This window comes from Dromiciops gliroides, chromosome 4 (genome assembly GCF_019393635.1).
Source record: "Dromiciops gliroides isolate mDroGli1 chromosome 4, mDroGli1.pri, whole genome shotgun sequence".
Lineage (NCBI taxonomy): Eukaryota > Metazoa > Chordata > Mammalia > Microbiotheria > Microbiotheriidae > Dromiciops > Dromiciops gliroides.
Window position 1 is genome coordinate 455450032 of NC_057864.1, and position 25368 is coordinate 455475399.

Here is a 25368-nt window from a genome sequence, read left to right on the forward strand (position 1 = left end):
ATTTCAAATAGTGTTTTAAAACAAATGAAGGAGGGGAAGGGAGTGTAGGGGATCGGGAAAAGAGAGAACTGGGCTTTATTCCAGGTGTTAACTTTTGTTATGTTAATGGTCCCTCCCTCACAAGTCGGCAGAAGCCTACAGACCCATTCTCAGATTGTTTTCCTATGCATAAAATACAATCACAAAGGGAAGCAAATATAATTATATGTGTATGTATGTATATATGTATGTGCATATACATATATGCACATGCACATACATATAGTGTGTGTATACATACACATATATGTATTTGTGCATGCGGATATATACACATCTCCAAGTTCCCAGGCCTCTGGTTAAGATCTCATTTTATTCCCAGAAAAGTCCCTTCATTCTACAGCCCAAATGTCAACTTTTTCTCAAATTCCACCTCACATGCATAATAAAGCTTCACAGAGAATTAGCACAATTATTTTTCTGCCAAGGAGGAGTCTGAATTGTGACACTTCCAACCACTCTCACCTAACCACCACTCTTAGACAGCCTTGGAAAGGGCTACAGGTTTTTTCCTTGTATTCTTTATCTCCTTTAGTGAGCTGCTTTCTGCTATTACTTTCTAAGTGTGCCCAGAGGCTAAGCAATAGACGCATCCAAAGAAGATAATTAATAATTTACATTTTTCCTCATTAAGATCCCCTGTTCCCCAGTTACTGGCCTGTTCTGAGCCAATTTCACTTTCTTTCCATCTTTTCAATAACCATAATGATGCTGCTGCTTGACATTTGGAGAGTACTTCTATTAAAAGGTTTAATGTGTTTAATAAGGAACATGGAAAGGACAAGCAACCAGGTGAAACCAATCACACTCACACACAATATAACTGAGCCCCAAAGTAGCTGAAAATTGAAAAACAGTTCAAATTTTCTCCCATCTAAAATGAGTTAGCAATAGCTTGTATGCAGTAGGCACTTAATGTTTGTAAAACTGAAGTGGATCAGATGCTCTTTAAGGTCACTACCAGGACTAAATCCTATGATCTGAATTTTCCATAACGTGAGGTCCAGTGTGCATTTTTCTGGGTTCAATTTAATTCAATACAATTCAAAGAGCACTTAATAAGTGCTTGTTCTTTAACTCCCTCCTTTCTCCTCCTCCCCCCTCCAAAGAATTTAAATTGGCTCATCTCACTGCCCCTACCCAAAGCTTCTAAAGACTTAAGGACCTAAACCAGGCTGGAACTGAACCTATGAGCGTCCCTATCTGCCAATAGCCCACTCCCTTCCCCATCCATCCCAACCAACATCTTGTAAAAGGTAAAATGCTCAACTTGCCAAGCTCTCAAGCCTTGCACTGGCACCCCTACTTCTCGCCCATAAGCTATGCGGTGTTGTTTTAAAAAAAAAATTCTCAGGGTCTCAGTTTCCCCATCTGTAAAATAAAGGAGAAATACCACCAAGAGGTGGTGTTCAAGAGGTCCTTGTGATGAAAGGGACAGAGGAGACAGAGGGAGACACAGAAAAGAGGAAAGTAAAGAGAGTGAAGAGATACAGCAGGGAAAAGAAGGGAGAATAGAGAGAAAAAGGAGAAGAGGGAGACAGGAAAGAGGAGAAAAGATGGGAGAGAGAGAGAGGAGGGAGGGAGGAGAGAGAGCAGAGAGAGAAAGAGGAGAGAAGGGGGGAGGAGAAAACAGGAAGAACAGAGAGGAGGGGGAAGGAGAGGAGGAAAGCAGAGGGAGAGGGGGAAGAAGGAGAACCCCGGGGAAGGAGAAGAGAGAAGGAAGAGGAAAGAGAAGGGGGGAAGGAGAGACGAGAGAACAGGGAGGAGGAGAAGGAAGGAGGGAGGGCGGATTTCTGCTGCGCTCCGCCCGCGCCGGCTCAGCCCGGTTCAGCTCGGGCCCGGCCCGGCCCGGTCGGCACGCAGGGGCCCCGCACGCGCCCCCCGCCCCCCGCCCTCCAGCCCGCCGCTCGTTGCCCCCTCCCCTCCCCCGGAGCTCGGGGGGCTGCAGCTGCCCGGGCAGCCCGAATCGGGGGCCGGGGGTCGGCGGGCAGCCCCCGAACCATCCAGATCGCACGGCGATCCCCAGATCTCCAGCACCCCCACCGTCCGAGGTTCACCTGGCCACGCCCCTCAGCGCTTCCCCCCCCCCCCCCGCCTCCTCCGCCCGGGGCCCCGCGGCCACGGCCACGCCCGGCCCCGACAGCCCCCGCTCCCTCGCGACTGCCCCCCTGCACCCTATGGCCACGGACGGGGCGGCCTGAACTCACCGGCGGCGGCGAGAAGGGGCGAGGCGAGGAGCGGCAAGGAGAGGCGAGGAAGGACAAGGCGGCGGGCGGCTAGCGGGGTGAGGGCTCCTGCCCAGTACTAATCCTTTCGGGGCGGCCTCAGCCACTGCGCAAAACCCCTTTTGCCAGGGCTAAAGATGGCCGACAGGAAGCGCCCACGTCAAGAGCGCGTGCGTCGAGGCGCGGGGGGAGGGGAGAACTGGGGGGCGGGGCTCCGAGCATCCCCTGGGTTGAATCTCGAGCCCCGGAGGGGAGAGCGGCGGCGCGTCTGGTCGCCATGGAGATAGAACCCTCCCGCCCCGCTGCAGTCGGATTGGTGCTCTCCCCAGTGAGCCCCTTTAAGAGTCAGTCAGTGAACCAGCTGCTGAGCGCCTGCTGCATGACGGGCTTTGGGCTAAGTGCTAGGGAGCCGATCGCTGCCTCGGGGGTTCCTTTTTTCAGGACACTCTCACTGGGCTTAGCTTTCTAAAGCAGAGATTCTCAGCCTGGGGTCCGGAGACTTAAAAAAGGTTTTGATAACTACTTCAGTATATGTGGTTTCCTCTGAATTCTATACATTTACAAGCTTTGTTCTGAAAAGGAGTCTACAGGCTTCCCCAGACTGCCGTGCCAACAGAAAGCAAATAGTGGACCAAAGAACCCAGAATCTGGATTCGAATCCAGACTGAGCTGATTACCACGTGTGGGAACTTCACCTCTCCCAAGCTCAATTTCCTCACCTATATAATCGGCCATAAGAACTAGAGCTATAAGGGACCTCTAGTCTCAGCCCCTCGTTTTACAGAAGAGGAAAGGGAGGCTCAGGAAAGCTGAGGGATTTGTCCAAGGTCACATGGGCACAATTAACAACCTTTAATTTAGCGGCTGCAGATTGCTAAACGCTAGACAACAATGAAAGCGCCTCTTCCCTAAAGTAGCTTACTTTCTATGGGGAATAACTACAGCGGTACTGGACCAGATGATCGTTCCTGTTTCTTCCACCTGTACATGCGGTACACGGACATCCCTGGTCCCAGATTGGAGGACGGCACCCTAGGAGAATCATAAGATTTTACATTTGGAGGTGGAAGGAGCCAGAAATCCACTCAGTTCAAACTTCGCACTTTACAGATGGGAAAACTGAGGCCCAGAGAACTTGGGACTGGTACAAGACCACATAGATAGGGATTAGTCAGGATTTGAACCTGGATCCTTCCACTACCGATGAAGTGCTTGCTCTTTCCACCATAGCACACTGCCTTATGTTCTAGAAGCATCTCAGAAGCTATGCTCAGAAGACGGGGGTATTAGCTCTTCTAGAACTCAGAAGACTGGGGTTCTGGTTCTTCCTATAAAATACTTACTATATGACACTCTGGGAAAGTCTCTTAAGACTGTAAATTGCACTGAACCCCAATCAGATGTACTTTGCAGACTCCTGAGTCCAGCATTGAGGCATTCTAACAAATATAAGAATCCGTTCCAGGGAAAGAGGAGTAGCCCTTCCCTCCTGGTATTTATTAGATGGTTCATCAATGGCCAGTATATAAATAACATTTATGAGCCACTTTAAGGATTGAAAAGTTCATTAGTTGCAAGTATTATCCTGATTTCAGAAACAGGAAAATCTAATTCATTAAACATTTCTTAAGTCCTTCTTATCTACAAGGTAGTGTGAGCTCTGTGCCAGTGACACAAAGACAAACAACAACAAAGCCAGACCCTGTTCTACCCAGGAGAGATGGCCTGTGTATGTCCAGTTACCCATGTAATAACTGGAAAAGCTCATGGGATTGAGAACTGGAAGGGTCTTAAGAATGATATAGTCCATCCTCTCCTTATGCAGTTTAAGAAACTGGAGCCTACAAAGATAAAGTGACACCCAAGGTCATCCAAATAGTATGTAAAGAGAACCTGGATGAATTCGAATCCAGCTCTCCTGCCTCCAAATTCACTGTCCTTTCCACTATGCAAAGCTGTCATGATGAAAGTGCTTGGAAACTGGAAAGCACCATAGAAATGTGACTTCTGGGGAAGATAAGTGAATTCATCTTCTTTCCCCAGCATTCCAGCCACTCGGGCACTTTTCTGTTGTTTCTGGACCCCGTTCCTTCCCTCATTTTATTCACCTCTTCTTCCTTCATGGAAGTTTCAACCACTTCTTTCACAAACATTCTCCTGTCCCTCGACTTCAACAGTATATTTAGCTTTTCTATATCACACAATTCAGTATTTAGATATAATAGTTCTCATAAATATATGTGTGTGTATATATATATATATATATATATATATATATATATATATAGAGAGAGAGAGAGAGAGAGAGAGAGAGAGAGAGAGAGAGAGGTGAGAGAAAGACAGGGAGAGACAGAGAAAGGGGGGGAGAGAGAGAGAAGGCAGGAGAGGAGTAAAAGAAAGAGAGAGAAGAGAGAAGGTGGGGAAAAGGGGGAGTAAGAGAGAAGGAGAGAGCCCCTAGGCATTTACAAAATTAATTTGAGTATTATCTCTGCTTTGCTGATAAGGAAACTGTGCTTCAGAAAGCTTAAATTACTTGCTCCTCTCACAGGGATTAAGTATTTAGGGCCAGACAAGACTAGAAATCTAGGTCTTCTAACCACAAACCCAGAATTCCTTTGATTACACCAGGCTACTTTACACTGCTTTATATTATTATTTATTTAACCTTTTAGGCTTGTCTTCCTCACTTCATTCATCCATTCATTCAACAACCATTGGGGATTTGCCAAGTGATGGGTCCCATAGGAGAATAAAATGAGGTATGGTCCACCTTATGAATACCAACACATATCTATTCAGTAGCTATTTGAGAGTGAATGACATTTCAAAGGGCTACCCTCCTCCCTTGATGGCAAAGTCTGAAATGAAAAGATTAGACATAAAATATGCTAAATCACCCTAACGTCTAAGTATCACTGCCATACACGAGTCTGCCTTATGTTCTAGAGGCAGCCTTGAGCTCAAAAGACAAGGGTTTAAGTTCTTCCTCTAAAATACTGACTGTATGACACTCTAGGAAAATATCTTACCACTATAAATTGCAGTAAGTGTATCTCTGTATTGGCAAAGAGACTCCTCACTAAGAGGGACAGCTAAATGACTTAAAATCAGCAAGACTCTGAGTTGGAATCTTGGACACTTAATAGCGGTGTGATCTTGGACATGACATTTAACTTCTTTCAACCTCAGTTTCCCCATCTATAAAATGGCAGCTCCCTCCCAAAGCTGTTGTAAGAATAAAATGAGTTAACATGAAAAGTGCCTTGCAAACCTTAAAATGTTATATAAATGTTGGCTGATTTTATTATATCGATGAAATCATAAGTCCTGTCCAAAAAAATAGAACTTGGATGTGTATAATAACACCTTAAGATACTTAATAAATATTATCTTCTGGATCAGCACTGAAGAAGGCAGCTAGGTGTAGAAATGGATGGAGGACAATGACAGATGTCATGACTTAAAATTAATTGGATTTAAGTGGGGGAGGGCTATGCAGGGTCACCAACCTCACTCTCTCCTGCAAAGCCATCTGGGTCCAGTGGCAAGATAGACAGCAGGACGACTGGAGATGGCAGTGGGGTTAAGTGACTTGTCCATGGTGACACAGCTAGTAAGTATCTGAGGCACATTTGAACTCAGGTCCTCTTGACTCCAGGGCCAGTGCTTGACCTGTAGTCTGGAAGATCTGCCTTCAAAGCCACTGTCACGCTTACCAGCTGTGTGACCCCAGGCAAGCCACTTAACCTATCTGCTTCAGTGTCCCCGCCTAAGAGATGGGGATAACAACCGCACCCCTCCCGCCCCAGCCCCGGTTGTTGTGAGGATAAGATGAGGCATTTGCGAAGGGCTTTGCGAGCCTTAAGGGTTCTATAAATGCAGGCCGTTATTCTCCCTGATACAGACATCACAACAAAGCAGGTTGTTTTTCCCCATCTGATGGATGAGCGCACTGACACGCGTGGCCTCCAGGTGCACACTGCAATACCAGGCGCGTAGTAGGCGATTAATAACTGCTCGAGGACTGCCAGTCAGCCCAATCCCTCCCCTCGCTTTCACTTGGCTCAGAGGCAAACGGGCCCAAACTCCGGGCCCGCCCAACCCCACCCCGACAGGTTCCCAGGGAGTAGCCCGGAGGCAGGTGAATCAGAACGGGTGCCATAAAGTAAAGGGGGGAGGGAGGGAGGAAGAGGAGAGGGCGTGGTCCATTTAAAGGTCCAGCCAGCCGGAAGCGGAAGTGGAGTGGAGAAGAATCGGGTGGCGGCGTGCGGGCTAGAGCGTCTCCACCTTTTCCGCCGCGGGAGCAGCGGCTACTTCCGTCCGCGGCTTCTGGACTCCCCGGCCTCGAGTGCGGCTGTGCGGCCCGGAAGGCTCCCGGCCGCAGGAGCCCTCCCTCACGGCGTCGGGCTGCTCGATGGGGCCCGGGTTCTCAGGCCCGGGCCCGGCCGCGGCGGCCGCCCCCAAACATGGCGGCCTGGCTCCCGTAGCCTTCCCGCTAAGCGGCCCCCGCTGAGCTGTCGCTCCCCCGCCCTCACCCCCGCGGTTCAGGACTGTCGGGCTTGCCTATGGCCCCCTCCTACCTCTTCACCTGGTGACGTGCGGGGCCCGCCGGGGCCCGGCGCGGAGCGGACACGATGGCCGAGCACGGGGCTCACATCACGGCCACTCCCGGCGCTGATGACCGGCCCTCCATCTTCGAGGTGGTAGCGCAGGACAGTCTGATGGCCGCCGTGAGGCCCGCCCTTCAGCACGTGGCCAAGGTAAGGGGGGAGGGGGCTGCAGGCTAGGCCGGAGTGGGAGGGAGGGAGGGTGGGCGGCCAGAGGCGGCCCGGGATGCGCGGTCCCTGGTGTCCAACACGTGCTGGCCGGCACAGGTCAGCACCGGGTCCGAGTGGCCGAATCGCCGAGGTGGGCAGAGCGTGGTCCAACCCCCGAGTCCCTGGAGGGCGGATGCAGTGGTTAATTGCCTGATTTCGTTCTTCTCCCTTTTGCTTCAGGTTCTCGCAGAATCCAACCCTGCCCACTACGGCTTCCTCTGGAGGTGGTTTGATGAGATCTTCACCTTTCTGGATCTCTTACTGCAGCAGCACTACTTGTCTAAAGCCAGTGCCTCCTTCTCCGAAAACTTTTACGGCTTAAAGAGGATCGTGATGGGAGACCCCTCGGGGGCCCCGAGGTTGGCCAGTGCTGGACTCCCAAAGAAGCAGCTTTGGAGATCCCTCTTGTTCCTGGTCCTCTTTCCCTACTTGAAAGTGAAGTTGGAGAAGCTGGTCTCCAACCTGAGAGAAGAGGACGAATATTCCATCCATCCCCCCTCTTCCCGTTGGAAGCGGTTTTACCGAGCTTCCCTGGCAGCTTATCCCTTTGTGACCATGGCCTGGGAAGGCTGGTTCCTCATTCAGCAGCTACGCTACATCCTGGGGAAGGCTCAGCATCATTCACCCCTGCTGAGCCTAGCTGGAGTTCGGCTAGGCAGACTCTCCTCGGAGGATGTCCGAGCTTTGGAAAAGACACTAACTGGAGCTCGTGGGATGCATCAGCCAGCCACTAGGTAAAAGTGGAGATAGAGTAAACCTCTATTTCTGCATTGCTAAAACAACGTTTTAAATTCATAAATACCTTTGCCAGATTGAGGCAGTTTTATAACCTAGCTCTGGGCTTGTGCTCCACATAACCTACGTTATCTTTGATTCATCTAAAAAGTCTCAGATTACTGGTAATTCAAGTGTATTTAGCTCCTTGTGACTCCCAATTAGAAAGAGGAATTTCTATTTACTGTGCTTTTCTTAATGGGGTGGCCCTGTGACCCAGAACTCCCTCTACTGATGCAAATCAGCCCCTTCTCAACAACTTGTCATCTTAGAGAGCTTCATCACTTACCTAGAGGTCTCGGGACTTATCTGAGGACTCGCCAGTGGGAGGAGTTTGAGGCAGGCCTATTTGTCCTGCTTTGGAAGATACTTCTCCAATGCACTTTTTTAAAAGTTACCTACTGCGCGTACCTCCTAAGTACAGCACTCAGCTAGTGTTTGGGGAGATGCCAAATTAGACCAAATTGGTTCCACCCCTTGTGGGGAGATTATAATCTGTGTAGGTTGAAGGGCTAGACATGGTTTACTTGGTGTAGCACTTTGTAAGTATGTTAGAGGTCATCATGTGCCGTTGTTGTCGGTCCTATCACTCCTGTCTCTGCTACTTAGTACCCTGGGCCCAACTCTGTAAAACAAGGGGTTAGGATGTGTTCTGGTCACTCCTAGCTCCAGATCTGTGCTCCCACTGGAAGGCTTCCCATAAGAAGTGGCAGCATTGGGTATAAGATGTGAAGCTAGTGAGGTAGGATGTCGGAAAGAAGGGGTTCTAGGTAGGGGCTAAACTGTGAGCCTAGACCAAGATGGGGTAAAGCAAAGGATAGATGGACCAGTACATGGGGGTCTTTTGAGCTAGAGGGAAGTCAAGAAATGGCGTTAGACCAAACCCATGATTGCCATCATTGCAGAAAGCACTGCAGATCAGTCAACAAGCATTTATGGATCTATTGCTATGTGCTAAGACCTGGGGAATCTAAAGAAAGGGGGGTGGGGGAGAGTTCCCTGCCTTCACAGTCTAATGGGATCCCATGCCAACATGTATAAGACTGCATAGGTATTTATTTGCAAGACATACATAAAGTAGATAGAAGGCATTAGATCAGCACATTCTGCAAAGTTTTTGTCTCTTGGAGCACTGAGGTTAAGTAATTTGTTCAAGGTCACACAGACTGTGTCAGTGTTGTGAAATAAGGCTAAAAAGTAGACCCTGGGTTCTATAAAACCTTGAATGCCAGGCTAAGGACTTTAGATATAACCAACACTAAGGAGTTTGGACTTAAAGCTGTGGGCAATATGGACCCATTTGAGGTTTTGACAGCAGGTGTGTGGATAAAGAATATTCATCTGTCAGCGTGTGAGCTGGACTGGAAGAGGAAGAGACACCACAGACATCAGTAGTATCGAGGAGGCTAGCAGGACAGTACCCAGACTTTAGATTTGAGAGTGGAAGTAAATTAGAGTGAAGGCAGTGGAATAACACGGAATAGCTGATGGAGGTGACATGAATTACAGAAGCAGAATCAATAGAAGTTGGCTACTTCCTAAAAGAATTACAGTGTAAGACGGGATATTCTTATAATATTTAGGGCCTGTGACATAATGTCTGTCTTATCTTCTCCCCAACAGCATTCGTGAGAAGGTGCAGTCGGTTGTCAAGAAAACTATAGGGGGCCTTGCCTTGTCCGTCTCCACAGGCCTTTCTGTAGGTGTTTTCTTCCTGCAATTCCTAGATTGGTGGTACTCATCAGAGAATCAAGAAACCATCAAATCCCTGACTGCCCTGCCCATCCCACCACCCCCTGTGCACCTAGACTACAACTCTGATCCCTCTCTGCTGCCAAAGCTGAAAACCGTGTGCCCCTTATGTCGCAAAACCCGGGTGAATGACACCGCCCTCACCACCTCTGGCTACGTGTTCTGTTACCGATGTGTGTATAACTATGTGAAGAGTCACCAAACTTGCCCCATCACAGGCTATGCAACAGAAGTCCAGCACCTGGTTAAACTATACTCCCCTGAAAACTGAATGACCTTGCTAACTGTGCCCCATGGTAAGACTGCTCTGCCTGCCATCCATTCTGCCAGACTGGTTTTGCTTGGTCAGACCCAGCCATCTTAGTCACCCATCTCAGGACCACCTCAAACTTAAAGAGCCTAACAAAACATTTGTTAAAATCAAATACATACCCATTTGAACATAGGCTATTAATATGCCTCCGAACCTCCCCTCCAGAGATAAAGGAAAACACTGAGGCAAGTTGCCATATGAAGATAAAACCAGGTGTCATTAGTGGGAGGGGGGCAGAGTTGTTGTGAGGATCAATCAAATGAACTAAGATAAGCAAAGCACTTTAATCAAGCTGTATGAGTGCTATATTATTCTGTGGAGGGAGGAAGAGAGATACAGCACCCAATCTCCACTATCTGCTGCTATGCCTTGGATCCAGACTACAAATAGCCCAAGAAGGATCCAGATAGGGACTTACATGCACTAGGCAGACTCCTCTTCAAGGACTCATTTGTCTGCCAATAATGTTTAGGTGTTCAAGGAGGATTGTTTGCTTTGAATGGAAATAAAACTTTAGAAAATGAGTCACTTTTTCAAACTGACACCCTTTCAACACAGTACTTATTCATGCCCCATCTAGTTTGGATTGTGCTTTGGAGTGAATCCTTCACAAGAAGGTACATAATTTACCTTTCTTGGGAAACTGGACAAGGGCAAATAATGTATTGGGTTGATTTTCCATTTAGAGCTGTCTGGGAATCTTAAGTGTGAAAGTCAAACTGATAAAGAGAAAATCCACTTAGACCGACACTAATCCAACTCTCATAGTGTCAGAGCTGGGAGGGACCTCAGAGGCTCTCTAGTCGAAGCCCCTCGCTTTGCAGAGGAAGAAGAGAAGCTCCTCAAAGAGTGATTTACCAATTGTCACCCAGCCAATTACTGACAGAGCCAGGACTGGAAATCCAGACACCCTGAATTCCTCACCCCGTGCTCTTTTCTCCACTGTGCCACAAATAACAGGGAGCAGAAAAACAGCTTTGTATGGGCATCTTCTGCTAACTCCCAAAAGCATTTGCTAAACTAGCGTGAACACGTCTCACCATTACTAATAGCAATTTTTATGAAGCCTCCATAATGTACCACCAAAATAAATTTTGGTTTTACACAACACAACAATGAGCTGTTTTTCTTTGTTGTCATTAGTTGGCTCCTAAAAGTAGCTAAAACTGTGCTCTTAATAAAAACTAGAATTGATTTCTGCCAGACCATCTTAAAAATGTTGAAGTACTTTCAATGAAAATGTTCGTTTTTAATACAGTTCATCTGTTTTCTTTGTTAGTCAACACTTACTTTAAACAAAAAGTCAAACAGCCCTGTCTCAATAGTATGAACTCAGCTTGACAAAAGATCAGCCAAAAACAGGATAATTGAATTTGGGGAACAGTTAAGTTTTGTTCTATTTTTAAAACTGTTCTGCGTTCTCTCTTCTTGAGCCTTTTAATCCATAAGTTAACAGCCAAATGGTCTTTTTAGAGAAATATTTTAGATCTAGAAAGAATGATTCATGCTTCATTCATGCCTATGAAAATCAGGCTTCCTGCCATCAAAACAAGTGTGGCCTCATAGAACAACACAATTATTCTTACTTCTCCAGGAATCTTGAAGTAATTTGTCACATGCCAGATACCATATTGAAATGCCCACAAGCTAGATTTAAAAGAAATATTTAGCTCATTCAACTATTAGTGACTGATTTTTAAAATTTTAGCAAGAATCTTAGTTCTTGTGGCTATGACATAGCCCCAAGAGAGTCAGACTTAAAGCACTCCTGAGGGGAAAGGCTTCAACTATCACTTAGCCCACTTTACAGGTGAGAAAAATGTGAGATGAGGAAGTTAGATGATTTGCTCAGCATCACAGAGCTAGTCAGTGACACTCAAGTCTGAGGATCATAGATCTTGGCTTAAAAGAACCTTAGAGGGGCAGCTAGGTGGCACAGTGGATAAAGCACCGACCCTGGAGTCAGGAGTACCTGAGTTCAAGGCCGGCCTCAGACACTTAACACTTACTAGCTGCGTGACCCTGGGCAAGTCACTTAACCCCAATTGCCTCACCAAAAAAAAAAAATTTTTTTTTAAATAAATAAATAAAAGAACCTTAGAGGTTATATAGTCCAAACTTCTCCTGCAGATAAGAGAACTGGGGCCTGGAAAGGGAAAGTGACTTTTTTAGGTCACAGAGAGCAACAAGGCCAGGATTCAAACTTATATCCCATGATTCCAAGTCTAGCTCCACTGTACCACATCTGATACTCCCTAGCTTCAGAACTCGATTCCTATGATACTCAGTGTAAAGCTTTTCCCCATATCACGGTGTAATGTGTCAAAGCCAATTATATTACAAATACATATGCATATATTAAAAGTACTACACATACAATGGATGCATAACGAAATCAATAACAAAGCCAAGATAGAAATAGTTATCTACATTCTTGGAGCTGTGAAAAAGTTCACCACCATAGGATTCTCAGTGCAACTGTAGAGAACCACTTCTGAGAACACGACCCTACACCATTTAGATCATTCAGGATACAAAATGTCACCTCTTTAAAAGACTCCTCTCCTCATCCCCTTTTGCAAGAAACGGGTTATAGTGATTGTATTAGGAAAAAAGATCCTTCTCTAATCATTAGCTGTCTTTAGCTTCTCTCCAGTTATGGAGGAACAACAGTGAATTCACTTTCTCAAACCCATCCTTTGCTTTTTTTTTTCTTTTTAATTTGGAGACAATCAGGGTTAAGTAACTTGCCCAAGGTCACAGAGCTGGTAAATGTCTAAGACCAGATTTGAACTTGGGTCCTCCTGACTCCCAGGCAGGTGCCCTAGTCCCTGTGACCCTCAAGCCATCACTCTCAACAATCTCTCCAAACTGACAGTTTAAAACTGCCACTTCCAAAACATTCTTTTTGGTTCTTAAAGAAACAGTACAGTCTTGTTTCCAGAGCCTAAAGAATCAGATGTTACATTCAGATAAATTTGAGAGACTAGCTATTAGGGCAACTACTACCAGGAAGGATCTCTAGATAATTCCATAGTGCACAGGTTAAGGGATCCCTGGATGTTTAGCCTGGGGAAAAGAATACTTATCAGGAAATGTCAGCTGCTTTCAAGTACTTAAAGGGCTTTAGAATGGAAGAGGGATAAGAATTAGTCAGCTTGGCCCCAGAACTAAAGTCAAAATGGATGAAAGTTGCAAGGAATAAAGTTAGGTTTGCTTTAAAAAAAAAATTAAGAGCTGAACAATAGGCTACTACTGAGCAGTGGGATCCTCCCACCACAAAAGAAATAAAGGTTCTTTTTAATTACAAATTTAAACATCAACAACCAAGAACATTTCAATATGCAAAAAACAGATGATTACCTATTAAACTCTTAATGCATAATTTGATTTTTAAGTGCATATTAAATTTAACATGACAGTAACAAAACTGCCCAGCATGAATCTCCTGTTTCTCTCGAGTTGTTTTTTTTTGCGGGGCAATGGGGGTTAAGTGACTTGCCCAGGGTCACACAGCTAGTGTCAAGTGTCTGAGGCTGGATTTGAACTCAGGTACTCCTGAATCCAGGGCCGGTGCTTTATCCACTGTGCCACCTAGCCACCCCTCTCCTGAGTATTTTTAAATATTTGACATACTTTTCTTTTTTCCTATCACGAACCACCAACTCTCCACTCCCACAAATTTAAGTGTTCCTTCTAACATATCAAGTCTAGCAATTATGTAACTATGTCTTATTCTGCAGCTTTTTTATGTGAAAATGGATACCTTGATTTGCTTGACCCAGGTAATGACCCAGGTAAGCAGAACAACTGTTTGAGGACTGGCTTCATTGGCTAACACACCAACAATCCTTTGCATGGGGTATGGATATGGGCCTTCTCTTCAGTTCTTCCCTAACTCTGGAATAATCCTTTTTCTTTTTGAAGGGATCAAAGATCTCTTATCAAGACACCTTCTAATCAAGCCTTGAACTGAACTGCCTATCACCAAGAATGCTTTCGATTTTCCTATCAAAGGCCACATCCCACACCCCTGAAACTGCGCTTGAGTGCTCTTTCTCGCGATCGATCGAGCTCTCTCTCTCTCTCTCTCTCTCTCTCTCTCTCTCTCTCTCTCTCACACACACACACACACACACACACACACACACACACACACACACCTTCCTTTTGGGAGTGGGCCTTCTAACCCCTCCTTTCCTTCAAATTCCTTACCTGCCTTTGTTTCAACTGTATATAAACCCTTGTGATGCAATCTATCACGTGGTGTTCTATTGAGCAATAGGCTGGATAGTATCCACAATCATGTTTAGATTTTCTTCCCTGCTTAATAAAACCTTTCTTTCAATTTTTACATGCATCATCTTTCTCTGGTTTCTCTCCCTTTTAGGAAGAAGGGGGATTTAAATCTTGAGAACAGGCCTTTGCATTCTCAGGTCTTCCCTTTGGGGAGAGATCTAAATTCCATTAAGAGAGCCTTTGCCTCAGGTTACATTTACTAAAGATCCTCAGACTGGATTCCTGTCACCTTGCCTCCCATAGCCAATCGATTACCAAACCCTGTCATTTCTACCTTCATAAGATCTCTGTTATATACCTGTCCTCTCTACTGCAGACCCTTACCACATATGGTCAATAGCTTGGAAGTGCCTGCTTCAAGTCTCTCTCTGTTCCAGTCCATCCTCCACTCAGCTGTCAGTGATCTTAAAGCACAGATCTGACTTGGTCTTCCCATTCATTAATATCCATGGGCTTAAAATCACCTCCAGGATCAAAAATAAAATCCCCTTTTCGGTTTTTTAGGCCCTTTACAACCCAGCCCTTTCCTATCTTCTCAATCTTCTCTAACTTTAATCCCCTCTGCATACTCTGCAATCCAGTGAACACAGACTTCTTTGCAGTTCCTTGAACAAGACACTCTTCTTCCTAAATCTGGACATTTTAAACAGCATTCTCAATGTCAAACGTCTCCCTCATCTCTGTCTTGTCACTTCCCCGACTTCCTTCAAATCTCAATTAAAATCCCACCTGCAAGATGCCCTTCCAAATCCCCTTTAATGCTGATGCCTTCCCTCTAAGATGAGCTCCAATTTACTACTTGTACATATCCAATATCTGGCTTGTACATAAAAGCAAGGACTGTTTTTTGCTTTTGCAAGGGTCAAATTTATTATGGGAAGAGTTAATTGGGCAGCTTGCCTTAATACTGGCGTAAGAAAAGAAATTAACAGCCTCTTTCAAAAAACACAAAACAGGTTTTATTAATGGAAACAAATTTAAAACACAAGTGAGATTAACAGAACTAGGAACAATGTATAAATCTCTGGGGTAAAAAGGCCCCAGGTACCCCAAACCTGCCTCCAGCCCAGCTAGCTCCAAAGAGCCTCAAAAACACAAACTCACCACCACCTGAAATCTGTAGCTCTAAGGAGAATTAGCTTGCAGTCTCTTCTGTTTTGGTCTGAAGGTCAAACACCAACAGCTCCTCTAACTGTCTCTCCCTTCCTTCCCCATTCCTCTCAGAACCCTCTCCTCAGAAAAACTCTCTAACTGCCTCTCCCACAGCCAGAGGCGGTCCTTAGTCATGCTGAGTCTCTAATTGGCTCAGCACGCCCACAAGGGCTGTCTCCATTTTAATCTGGCCAGGCCCATGTGGGCATGGGGGAGTTATTAGGGAAGGCTTAGTTACTTAATTTGATACTTTGACTCAATGATTATGTTCCCTGTGGTCAGAGTTCCTCTTGTTTGTTTAATTATCTCTCAAAGTACACACCCGTCTTCTCTTAGGCTTTTAAATCAGACTTGATGGTGTAGTGAGCGTTGTCTTCTACAAAGGCATTTATCAATGTCAGATTTTTCACCCTGACCTAAAAAAGGAAGACAAATGAAAGCATTATTAGTAGCTAGTTGGTCTTTCTGATATCAAACAATTGCTCTTAGATGCACTGTACCCAGAAGAGCAGGGCTGGCAGGCCCAAGGCCAAGCAGCATCAGCTCAGAGAGAAGATTAAGTGATCATGCCCTGGTCAGAGCCAAAACAGAAGCCATGACAATACCAGGTCAGACTATACTTCACTCATCATTGCATTTCACAAGCCAGAATTTAGTGGAAAGGAAAAACTGCATGATCATAACCAACTTTTGATACTGCATGGGAACCTGGGCAAATGTAAAACCTAACTTCAGAGACCAGATTCAACTATGGCTGCAAAGAAGGCTTCTCTCCCACCCTGCTCCTCCACCTCCCTCTTCCATGTATTTGTAGACCAGGCTAACATAAGCTGGAGGGTGGGTCCTAATCATCTGGCCCTTTGCCATCCTCTAGCCGGCGAATTCCCTGCTTTCTCAAACCTCATCCAGCTCCGTTCCTGTTGTGCCTTCTGAAACCCTCAGACATCATTCACAAACTCCCCATCCATCCTAGAAAATTCTTGTGCATTTAAATTTTTTAAAATCTTCTCGAGGAAAACCTGGATCCCTCCATAAAGCAGTAGTCATATCTCTCGCCACCAATACTGAACGCCTGTTCTTTTTTTTGGTGAGGCAATTGGGGTTAAGTGACTTGCCCAAGGTCACACAGCTAGTAAGTGTCAAGTGTCTGAGGCCAGATTTGAACTCAGGTCCTCCTGACTCCAGGGCCGGTGCTCTATCCACTGCGCCGCCTAGCTGCCCCTGAACACCTTTTTAATTATGCCCTAAGCACCACCGGAGGGGGCCAGGAGGAGCAGGTGGTCCTCACCACCACTCCCAGATGCTCCTCAATCAGCAAGTCTTCCTGTTCTGAGGTTCAATCCCTTCATCCACCTGGCTGGGTCAATCAAATAATTATTAAGTGCTAACTCTGAGCCAGGCCCTATGCTAGGTGCTGGTGATACAGAGACAAACACAAAACCTGACAAAGGCTTTCTTTTTGTTTGTTTTGTGAGGCAATGAGGGTTAAGTGACTTGCCCAGGGTCACACAGCTAGTAAGTGTCAAGTGTCTGAGGCTGGATTTGAACTCAGGTCCTCCTGAATCCAGGGCCGGTGCATTATCCACTGTGCCACCTAGCTGCCCCCACAAAGACTTTCTTGAGAATTGGGTCAGAGAGTAACCTAGAAGAGGGCAAATGACTACAGCCCATGTGTCCAATATGGATTGCCAAATTGTGTCCCTTCTGCCTCCACAACATCTCCAACATCCCTCCTCTCCACTCACACAACTTACATTACGTTAGGATAATGTGTGTGCACATGTACATAGGAAGGTAGGTATAAACAACATAGATATAAGGTGATGATGAGGTGAAGGGTTTCTTGAGATAAATATTAAAAGAAATGGGATTCCATGGGGCAGGTGGGGGAGGGGGAGGGGAAAGGAGGTGGCAGGGGAGGGCATTCCTGGCATGAAAGTGAGAGGAAGTTAATGCAAAGACACAGAGACAGGAAATGGAGTACCATATTCAGGAAGGGTCAGGCCAGATCGCCTGGGTGCATGCTGGGGTTGTATGTAATAAGGCTGGGAAAATGGAGGCCAGGTTGTAAAGGGAATTAGATGCCAAAAAGAGGAGTCTGTATTCACCTTTAGAGGTGAATGGAAGCCACTGGAGTTAATACTGTGAAAGGGTGAGGGACAAGCACAAAGTCCTGGCAATAGTCCAGGTGTGAGATGATAAAGGCCTGGGAAAGGATGGGGTCTTAAGTGGGTGAAGAGCAGGGCACACACTACTTCCACACTACTAAATTCTGACATTCTTTTCTCTGCTCATACATAATTGATGCTCCCAGAGCTTAGCACAATGCTTGGCACACGGCAGGTGCTTCATAAATCCTTGATTCCTTCCTTTCTTCATCTCATTAAGCAAGCCTCTGCCTTCTCTATTCTCTCTGTGCTCTCTCCCTGTATAGGACCTTCCACTCCAATGGGTTTGAACATCCATTCTACACTGATGCCTCTTAAATCTTCAAATCCAGCCCTAACCTCTTTGCTGAATATCACCATCTCCTCTTAGAAGTTCTAGAAGCATCTCAAACACAACAAGCCCCAAAGGAACACAACTTCTCTCCTAAACTGCCTTTCCTCTAAACTCATCTGCTTTTGCCAAAGGTACCACCATCCCTCTAGTCCCTCGAGCTGCTAAATGAATGGTCATCCTCGACTTTTCCCTTCTCCCTCACTCCAAATGTCCAATCAGTGTCCAAGTCCCCTCCATTCTGCCTTCCGCTATCAGCATCCATCCCCTTCTCTCCAGGCCCTCATCAGATGCCACCTGGATCACTGCAAAGATTGCTCACCTGTCTCTTCCATTCTCACCCTGACTTTGCCCTCTCCACAAAGCTGGCGGCCGATGGACTCTGACATCTGACGATCAAGTCACTCCTCTGCAATCTGAGGTGGCTCCCTCCTCCCTCGTACTTCTAGGCTAAAATAAGCCCCCTACCCGGGCATGTTAAGTGCTTTTCTACATGACTCCAAGTAACTTTTTCGGACATTTCATATTATTCCTTCTTTCTCTCCCGACTTTCCTTTCTCCTATGTTCCAAACTGTTTCACAAACTAAATTCTATCTGCTGCCTTCCCTCATCACTCCTGCCTCTCCAAAGCCTTCTCTTCCTTCAGGGCTCAACGGGGCCTTTGCCAGTCCTTGCAGGATCTAGTGCAGCCTTGCTCTACCCCTTACCAGTAGAATGTAAGTTTCCTGAGGTCAGGGACTCTGCTTTTGTATTCCCAGTGCCTAGCACCCTGCCAAGCACAAAGCCTGATACGAATAAATGTTAAGACGGCACAGGGTGAGACCGAATGACACGGGGGTAAAAGACTGCACGAGGGGCGCTTAGTCACACCACTTCAAAGTACTCTGCTTTGGAGATTTTCTGTTGGGCCTCTTGTGATAATCGGCTTCCTCTGGGCAATTAAATGTGCAGAATTGTTCTTTAGACACCATTTGTCGGGCAAATAGATGTTACATCAAACAAAGCGGATTTGTAATGTGAAATCTCTTCCCATTAAACTAGTTTTATAGCTAATAAAACCCGACTATAAAATCAGTTAGGCTGGCTTTTGCCTGTTGACGCCTCAAGGCGTACAAAGCCCTTTCTGTGTTATAGTGATCACACTTCACCCTCACAAAATAACAGAATAGTGTAGTGGATAGAGCATTGCCCTTAGACCAGGAAGACCTCAGTCCAGCTCCTGCCTCAGACAAGGGCTACAACCCTGGGCAAGCTACTCCACCTTTCTGAGCCTCAGTTTCCTCCCCTGTAAAATGAGGAGCCTGCACTCGACGATCTCTTATAGTCCCTTCCAGTTCTAAATCTATCATCCTGGGAGGCAGATGCTAGGACTAACCCAATTTTATAGATGAGGAAACCGAGACTCAAAAAAGGTTAGGTGACTTATCCAAGGTCCCAAGTCAGTGTCCAGAATTCAATCCTAAGTCTTTCATTCTTTTTTTTTTTACATATGAGGTATTTTATTTTTTCCGTTACATGTAAAGATAGTTCTCAACTTTTGTTTATACAAGCTTTACAATTTCAGATTTTTCTCCCTCCCCTCCCTCCCCCCCTCCCCTAGACAGCAGGTAATCTGATATAGGTTATATCTATATATCTATATATCTACATAGATATATAGATATACACACACACATATATATATACACATAATAACATTAATCCTATTTCTGCATTAATCCTGTTATAAGAGAAAAAAATCAGAGCAGTAATGCAAAACCTCAAAATAGAAAAAAAAACAATAGCACCCAAAACAAAAGAAATAGTATGGTTCAATCAGCATCTATACTCCACAATTCTTTTTTTTTCCCTTGGATTTGGAGATCCTCTTCTATCATGAGTTCCCTGGAACTCTTCTGTACCATTGCATTGGTGAGAAGAATATAGTCCATCACAGTAGGTCAACACTCAATGTTGATGATACTGTGTACAATGTTCTTCTGGTTCTGCTCATCTCACTCATCATCAGCTCACGTAAGACCCTCCAGGTTTCTCTGAACTCCTCCTGCTCATCATTTCTTACAGCACAGTAGTATTCAATTGTATTCATATACCACAACTTGTCCAGCCATTCCCCAATTGATGGGTACCCCCTCAACTTCCAATTCCTTGCTACCACGTAAAGAGCAGCTATAAATATTTTTGTACATGTGGGTCCCTTTCCCCCTTCCATGATCTCTTTGGGAAAAAGACCCAAAATTGGTATTGCTGGGTCAAAGGGTATGCACAGCTTTATCGCCCTTTGGGCATAATTCCAAATTGCTCTCCAGAATGGTTGGATCAGTTCACAGCTCCACCAACAATGAATTAGTGTTCCAATTTTCCCACAGCTTCTCCAACATCTATTATCTTCTTTTCTAAGTCTTTAATTCTTCAAGTCCAATGTTCTGTCCACTAAATGGCAAAGTCCCAGGATGGAAAAACGGGTCAGCTTTCCCATCAGCAGGACCTAGGTTCTGCCTTAAACTCACAGTAGCTGGTAAATCTCTCAGTGCTGAGTATAAGACTATGAATTTTACAGATATGCCCTGCAGTGGGAGTTTCCACACAAAAGCATTCCTTAAAACAGGGAAACTGAAGGATGAGTCCAAAATGAAAGTGGCTTAACAACTTCATAACGGTAGGGAGAGATGGTGGAATCTAGAACCCAGGTCTCTTCTTTCAGGGCTCCTCATCATCCCTCTGCATCCTTACAAATAAGATGTCTGCCTTCATATTGTATTTTCCCTGCTCACCCCCTCCTGACATTACAAATGAGCAGTGACTTGTTTCCTGGAGGAAGAAGAAGCTCTGCATAATCCCAAAACAGGATCTTCAGTCCCTGAAGGATCAAGTATTTCCTTGGCTCCATGGTACAGGCAAGAGTCACTTATTCATTTGGCTGGTCATATCTAGCTTGAGTCTAAACAGTCTTATCATCAACTTGAGTCATTGCATGCTTCCTTGGGTCATCAATAAACACCAACAGACCTTGGAGCAAATGACTTCCTGCTTTCCAGTTTGGTCTAGTATACTATTTGCTAACTAAAGAATTCCTCCTGTCTATCAGTCGGGTGTCTGCAGAGGAAGCTAGATAGATGAAGGGAGGCTCAATGTAGGGATGTGTTGTTTTGTTTAGAAGTATCATTGGCCTAACCCTCAGCCTCCCACCTCTAGCCAGTCCCAGGCCAAGCGTCATCTCATCCAGCTATCACCCCAAAGAAACCAGAACCTAGCCAGGTCTGGGAAATTCCCAACTGAGACAAGTTGCCTGTCTCACACCAGCTGCCCCCCCCCCCTCATTCAATCCACTCAATTTCTCCTCTCCTCATCTCTTCCCGTGCATGTAATCACCATCACTAAGCAGATGACTCCCAGATATACGAATTCTTAGCTCTAATCCCATGTCTCAATTGTCTGACGGACATCTTTACTTGGATATTCCCTATGCATCTCAAAATCAACACATCCCTGACAAACGTATGACATGCCTCTCCTGAACTAGAAGTCCCTAACCTCTTTTCATGTCCTGGACCCCTTCAACAGTCTGGTGAAGCCTACAGACCCTTCTCAGAATCATGCATAAAACTGAGGATCAAAAAAGAAACTAGCGATACTGGGATACAGTGATCAGAATATCTTAAAATAAATTCACAGCCCCACGGACTGAGGCCTATAAGCAGTGAAGCTTCAGACCCACTGGACCAGGGCCATTGTAGTCTCTGTCTGTCTGTCTGTCTCTCTGCTAGGCAATGAGGGTTAGGTGACTTGCCCAGGGTCACACAGCTAGTAAGTGTAGTAAGTGTCAAGTGTCTGAGGCTGGATTTGAACTCAGGTCCTCCTGAATCTAGGGCCTGTGCTCTATCCACTGCACCACCTAGCTGCCCACAAGACCAGAATCCTGGAACAAGATCAGACCTCAACAGGCTGACAGACAGATCTGGAAGTCATCTAGTAACTGAATCCCTAGAAATGGGTCAAATAACCAAGAAAATATAGAGGCGGACTAGAGAAACAAATAGTAGAATGTCAATTCAACAAGCATTTATTAAGCACCAACCACATGCCTAGTACTGTGCTAAGCCCTGGGGATAGAAAGACAAAAGACAGACCCTGTTCTCAAGGAGCTCACAGTCTAACGCAGGAGATAGGCAAACAACTGCATAAATCCAAGGTATGGATAGGATAAATGGGAAATAACCAGCAGGGAGAAGGCACTAGCATTAAGGGAAATGAGGACAGGCAGGAAGAAGGTGGGACTTTAGCTGAGACCCAAAGGAAGCCAGAGAGACAAGACAGGAGGAGGAAGAACATTTCAGGGAACGGGCAACAACTAGAGAAAATGCCCAGAGTTGGGAGACCTTGGATACAGAATAGAAAGGCAGCCAGTGTCACCAGATCCAAAAGGATAGGGGTGGGGATCTTTGGGGGAAGGGGGAGAAAGGTGTAGGAAGAAGATTGGAAAGGTAGGAAAGGGGCCGGTTATAAGAGCTCTAAAAGCCAAACGATTTGATATTTGATGGGTAGATGATACAAAGTTTACTGAATAAGGATGGTGACATGCTCAACCTGCTCTTTAAGGAAAATCATTTTGACAGCTGAGCAATGGACAGACTGGAGAGAGGAGAGATTTGAAGCAGGCTGATCCAAGGGGAGGCTACTCCAGTAGTGCAGGTATGATGAGAAGACTAGGGTCTGCTCTAGAGTGTCAGCAGATAGGAGGGTGTGTAGTAAGAAAGATCTTATGACGGCAGAAATGACTAGACTTGGGACTGATTGGCTATGGAGGTGAGAGAGGGAGTGACCCCACTCAGAGGATGGTAGAACCACCCCACCCACCCCTCCCCAGGGGCTTGTGTCACTTTGTAAACTGGATCCTAAGATCATAGGATGCTAAGGCAGCTCAGTGTAGTAGAGACAACCTCAGAATCAGAAAGACCAGGGTTCAAATCGACTTTGATATGGACTGGTTACATAACCCTGGGCAAGTAACTCAAGTTAGGAAGCCTGTAAGTCAGAAGGAGCTCATCTGCGCTGGTAGGAAAAATGCCTTACCAGAAGCTCTCTTACATCATTAAATGGCAGGTCAGAAAAATGATATTAAAATATCGCCCATAATAACCTGCATTCATACAGTGCTTTAAGGTTTGTAAAACGCTTTATGTTATCTCATTTAATCCTCACAGATGAGGAAACTGAGGCTGAGAACAGTTAAGAGACTTGTCTAAGGCATGATTCAAACTCAGGTCTTTGTGATCCAGTTTCCCACTCTACCCACAGGCGTTTAACAAATGCTTATTGAGTAACTGAGGTCTTTTTTCCCACCCTGCCCACAGGTATTTTAATAGACGCCCATTGATCAAGGCAGAGCTTCTCCCCCTTTTGTGTCGTGGATCAGACGCTGTTTTTAAATGCATAAGACGAAACGCACAAGAAAACCAATTATAGTGAGATTCATGTTATCCCCCGCCCCCAACCCAAGTTCGCGGACCCCATGAAATCTATTCGTGGAAAGAAGCTGAGGAAGCCCTTGTGCAGGGGACCGAGTGCCGGACACGGGGTCAAGGTGCCCGAGTGGGAATCTCGGGGGCGACTCAGTTTCTTTTTCTGTAAGCTGGGGTAACGGACAATCAAGTGTTCCCACGGCTTGGGGAGGCGAGAAGGGGGAAGGAAGCTCCCGCATCCCGGGGAGATGGAAGCGGCTTAAGCCCGGAGCCTGACCCGGAGCCTGGGAGAGCAGAAGCGCCACGTGCGTAGTCTCTGAAATTGACCCACCCTCTGCAGGCGGGCGCGCGAGACTAAGCCACGTGGCCCGTGGGGAGCGGAGGAAGCAGAGGAAGCTGAAGGGAGAAAACGAAACAAGTCAGCTACGCCCCGCATGCGAAGGCGAACAAAAACGCCACAACTCACCTCCAACTTTTCACGGATTGTACGGAGCGCCTCGTAACTGTGCCGACGCAGCCGCCGGCATAACGTTTCCGGCAGGATGGCCAATCGGGACCTAGCAGAACTGTCACGTGAGGCATCGGTCCCGCCTACCACGCTGGAGTTTCTCCACTCGCTCGTCTCTGTCTTCAACCTTTTTGGCTTGGTCCGACTTCCGTAGCCCATCCCTGTGTTCCCTTGCGGAGGATTGGAAAGCGGTTAGCAGCCGCTGGACCCGAGGAGGCGGGGCTGGTGGGAGGTGGGCCTAAAAGGGAGCGCCGAAAACAGTTTCCAGGCCACGCCCCTTTAAAATTTTTATTTTTTTGATTATTCTAAACTTGATCAAGATCGACAACCATGGAGACCAAATTTCAACATAGTTGTGAGGATCAAACGAGATGTAAAAAGTTCTTAGCATAATGTCTAGCACATACTAGGTGCTTAATACTCATTCCCTTACCTATGTACAAACAGTATAGCTACAAGCCAAATTGGAGATAACTAACCCTAGGTCTCTGTCTTCTCTATAAAATAAAGAAGTTGGACAAGGACCTTCCCAGATTAGCATGATACTTTAGGACAACATGTGTCTTTGAAGTAGTTGCCTTCAACGCCCTTTTCAGCCCCCTACCCAAGAGCATTTATTTTCTACAAGGATCTACCCCGACTCCTGCTTCTTAGATGCCAAGATGTAGAAATAACTACCCATAGTACCTCATTATCAAGAATAATAGGGACGGCTAGGTGGCGCAGTGGATAAAGCACCAGCCCTGGATTCAGGAGTACCTGAGTTCAAATGTGGCCTCAGACACTTAACACTTACTAGCTGTGTGACCCTGGGCGAGTCACTTAACCCCAATTGCCTCACTAAAAAAAAAAAAAAGAATAATAAGTGGGGGTGGCTAGATAGCACAGTGGATAAAGCACTGGCCCTGTATTCAGGAGTACCTGAGTTCAAATCTGACCTCAGACACTTGACACTTACTAGCTGTGTGACCCTGGGCAAGTCACTTAACCCCCATTGCCCCACCAAAAAAAAAAATTAAATTAAAAGAATAATAAGTTAAAATTGGTAGCTATCAAATGGTCTGATGGCTGGAGATGAGTGGGCAGTTTCCATGGGAGCAGCCTGGTGGTATCTATCTTTGTCCCCAAAGAGGAGGATCAAATCTACCCCCAATCCACAACTGAGAGGACATCCTTGTCCCAATCTTAATTTATGGAGCAAAACCTCCTAATTATGGCTCTGGGCCCATCTGACTTACCCTTTGATTATATCCCAGCTGTGGCAAAGGAAAGAAAAATCTAATGGTTACTATTTCTCAGGATACAGTTGCCATTGTCTGAAAATAAGGAGGGGTAGTATTCAGGTGGATTTCTTATTTTTAATAAAGCAGTCACAAAAACCTGGATTATATTTTCATTCTTTCAAAGTCATGATTTCTTCCTATGCTAAAGCAGTAGACAAGATCCATGGGAAACAATTCAAAGTCTATGTCATTTCCATATCATTCATAGCAACATTGTTAAATGATGAATACCAGAAGCATTTCA

At 45.8% G+C, this 25368-nt stretch overlaps 2 protein-coding genes and 1 non-coding gene across 6 annotated transcripts in view; 1 reads left to right on the forward strand and 2 right to left on the reverse strand.

The window, feature by feature from the left end:
• The window catches only part of AP2B1 (adaptor related protein complex 2 subunit beta 1), a 128981-nt gene extending 122002 nt beyond the window's left edge, over positions 1-6979 (reverse strand). The window contains exon 1 of one of the 4 annotated variants that reach the window (XM_043964235.1): positions 6845-6979. The gene's annotated coding sequence lies outside the window, so the exon portion shown is untranslated. Of the gene's footprint in view, positions 1-1313; positions 1427-2246; positions 2427-6844 lie in introns of those variants that run through there. The other 3 variants (XM_043964237.1, XM_043964234.1, XM_043964236.1) reach the window with 3 other exon arrangements.
• Positions 6604-11033, forward strand: PEX12 (peroxisomal biogenesis factor 12). Its single transcript, XM_043964238.1, has 3 exons — positions 6604-7024; positions 7262-7815; positions 9479-11033. The coding sequence occupies exons 1-3, from the start codon at positions 6899-6901 to the stop codon at positions 9876-9878; spliced, it is 1080 nt and encodes a 359-aa protein (XP_043820173.1). The 5' UTR covers positions 6604-6898; the 3' UTR covers positions 9879-11033.
• Positions 11034-15911: 4878 nt separating this feature from the next.
• On the reverse strand, positions 15912-16008 carry LOC122727108. Its single transcript, XR_006353062.1, has one exon. It is a non-coding gene; the product is annotated as a Z30 small nucleolar RNA (small nucleolar RNA).
• Between the last annotated feature and the right edge of the window lie 9360 nt (positions 16009-25368).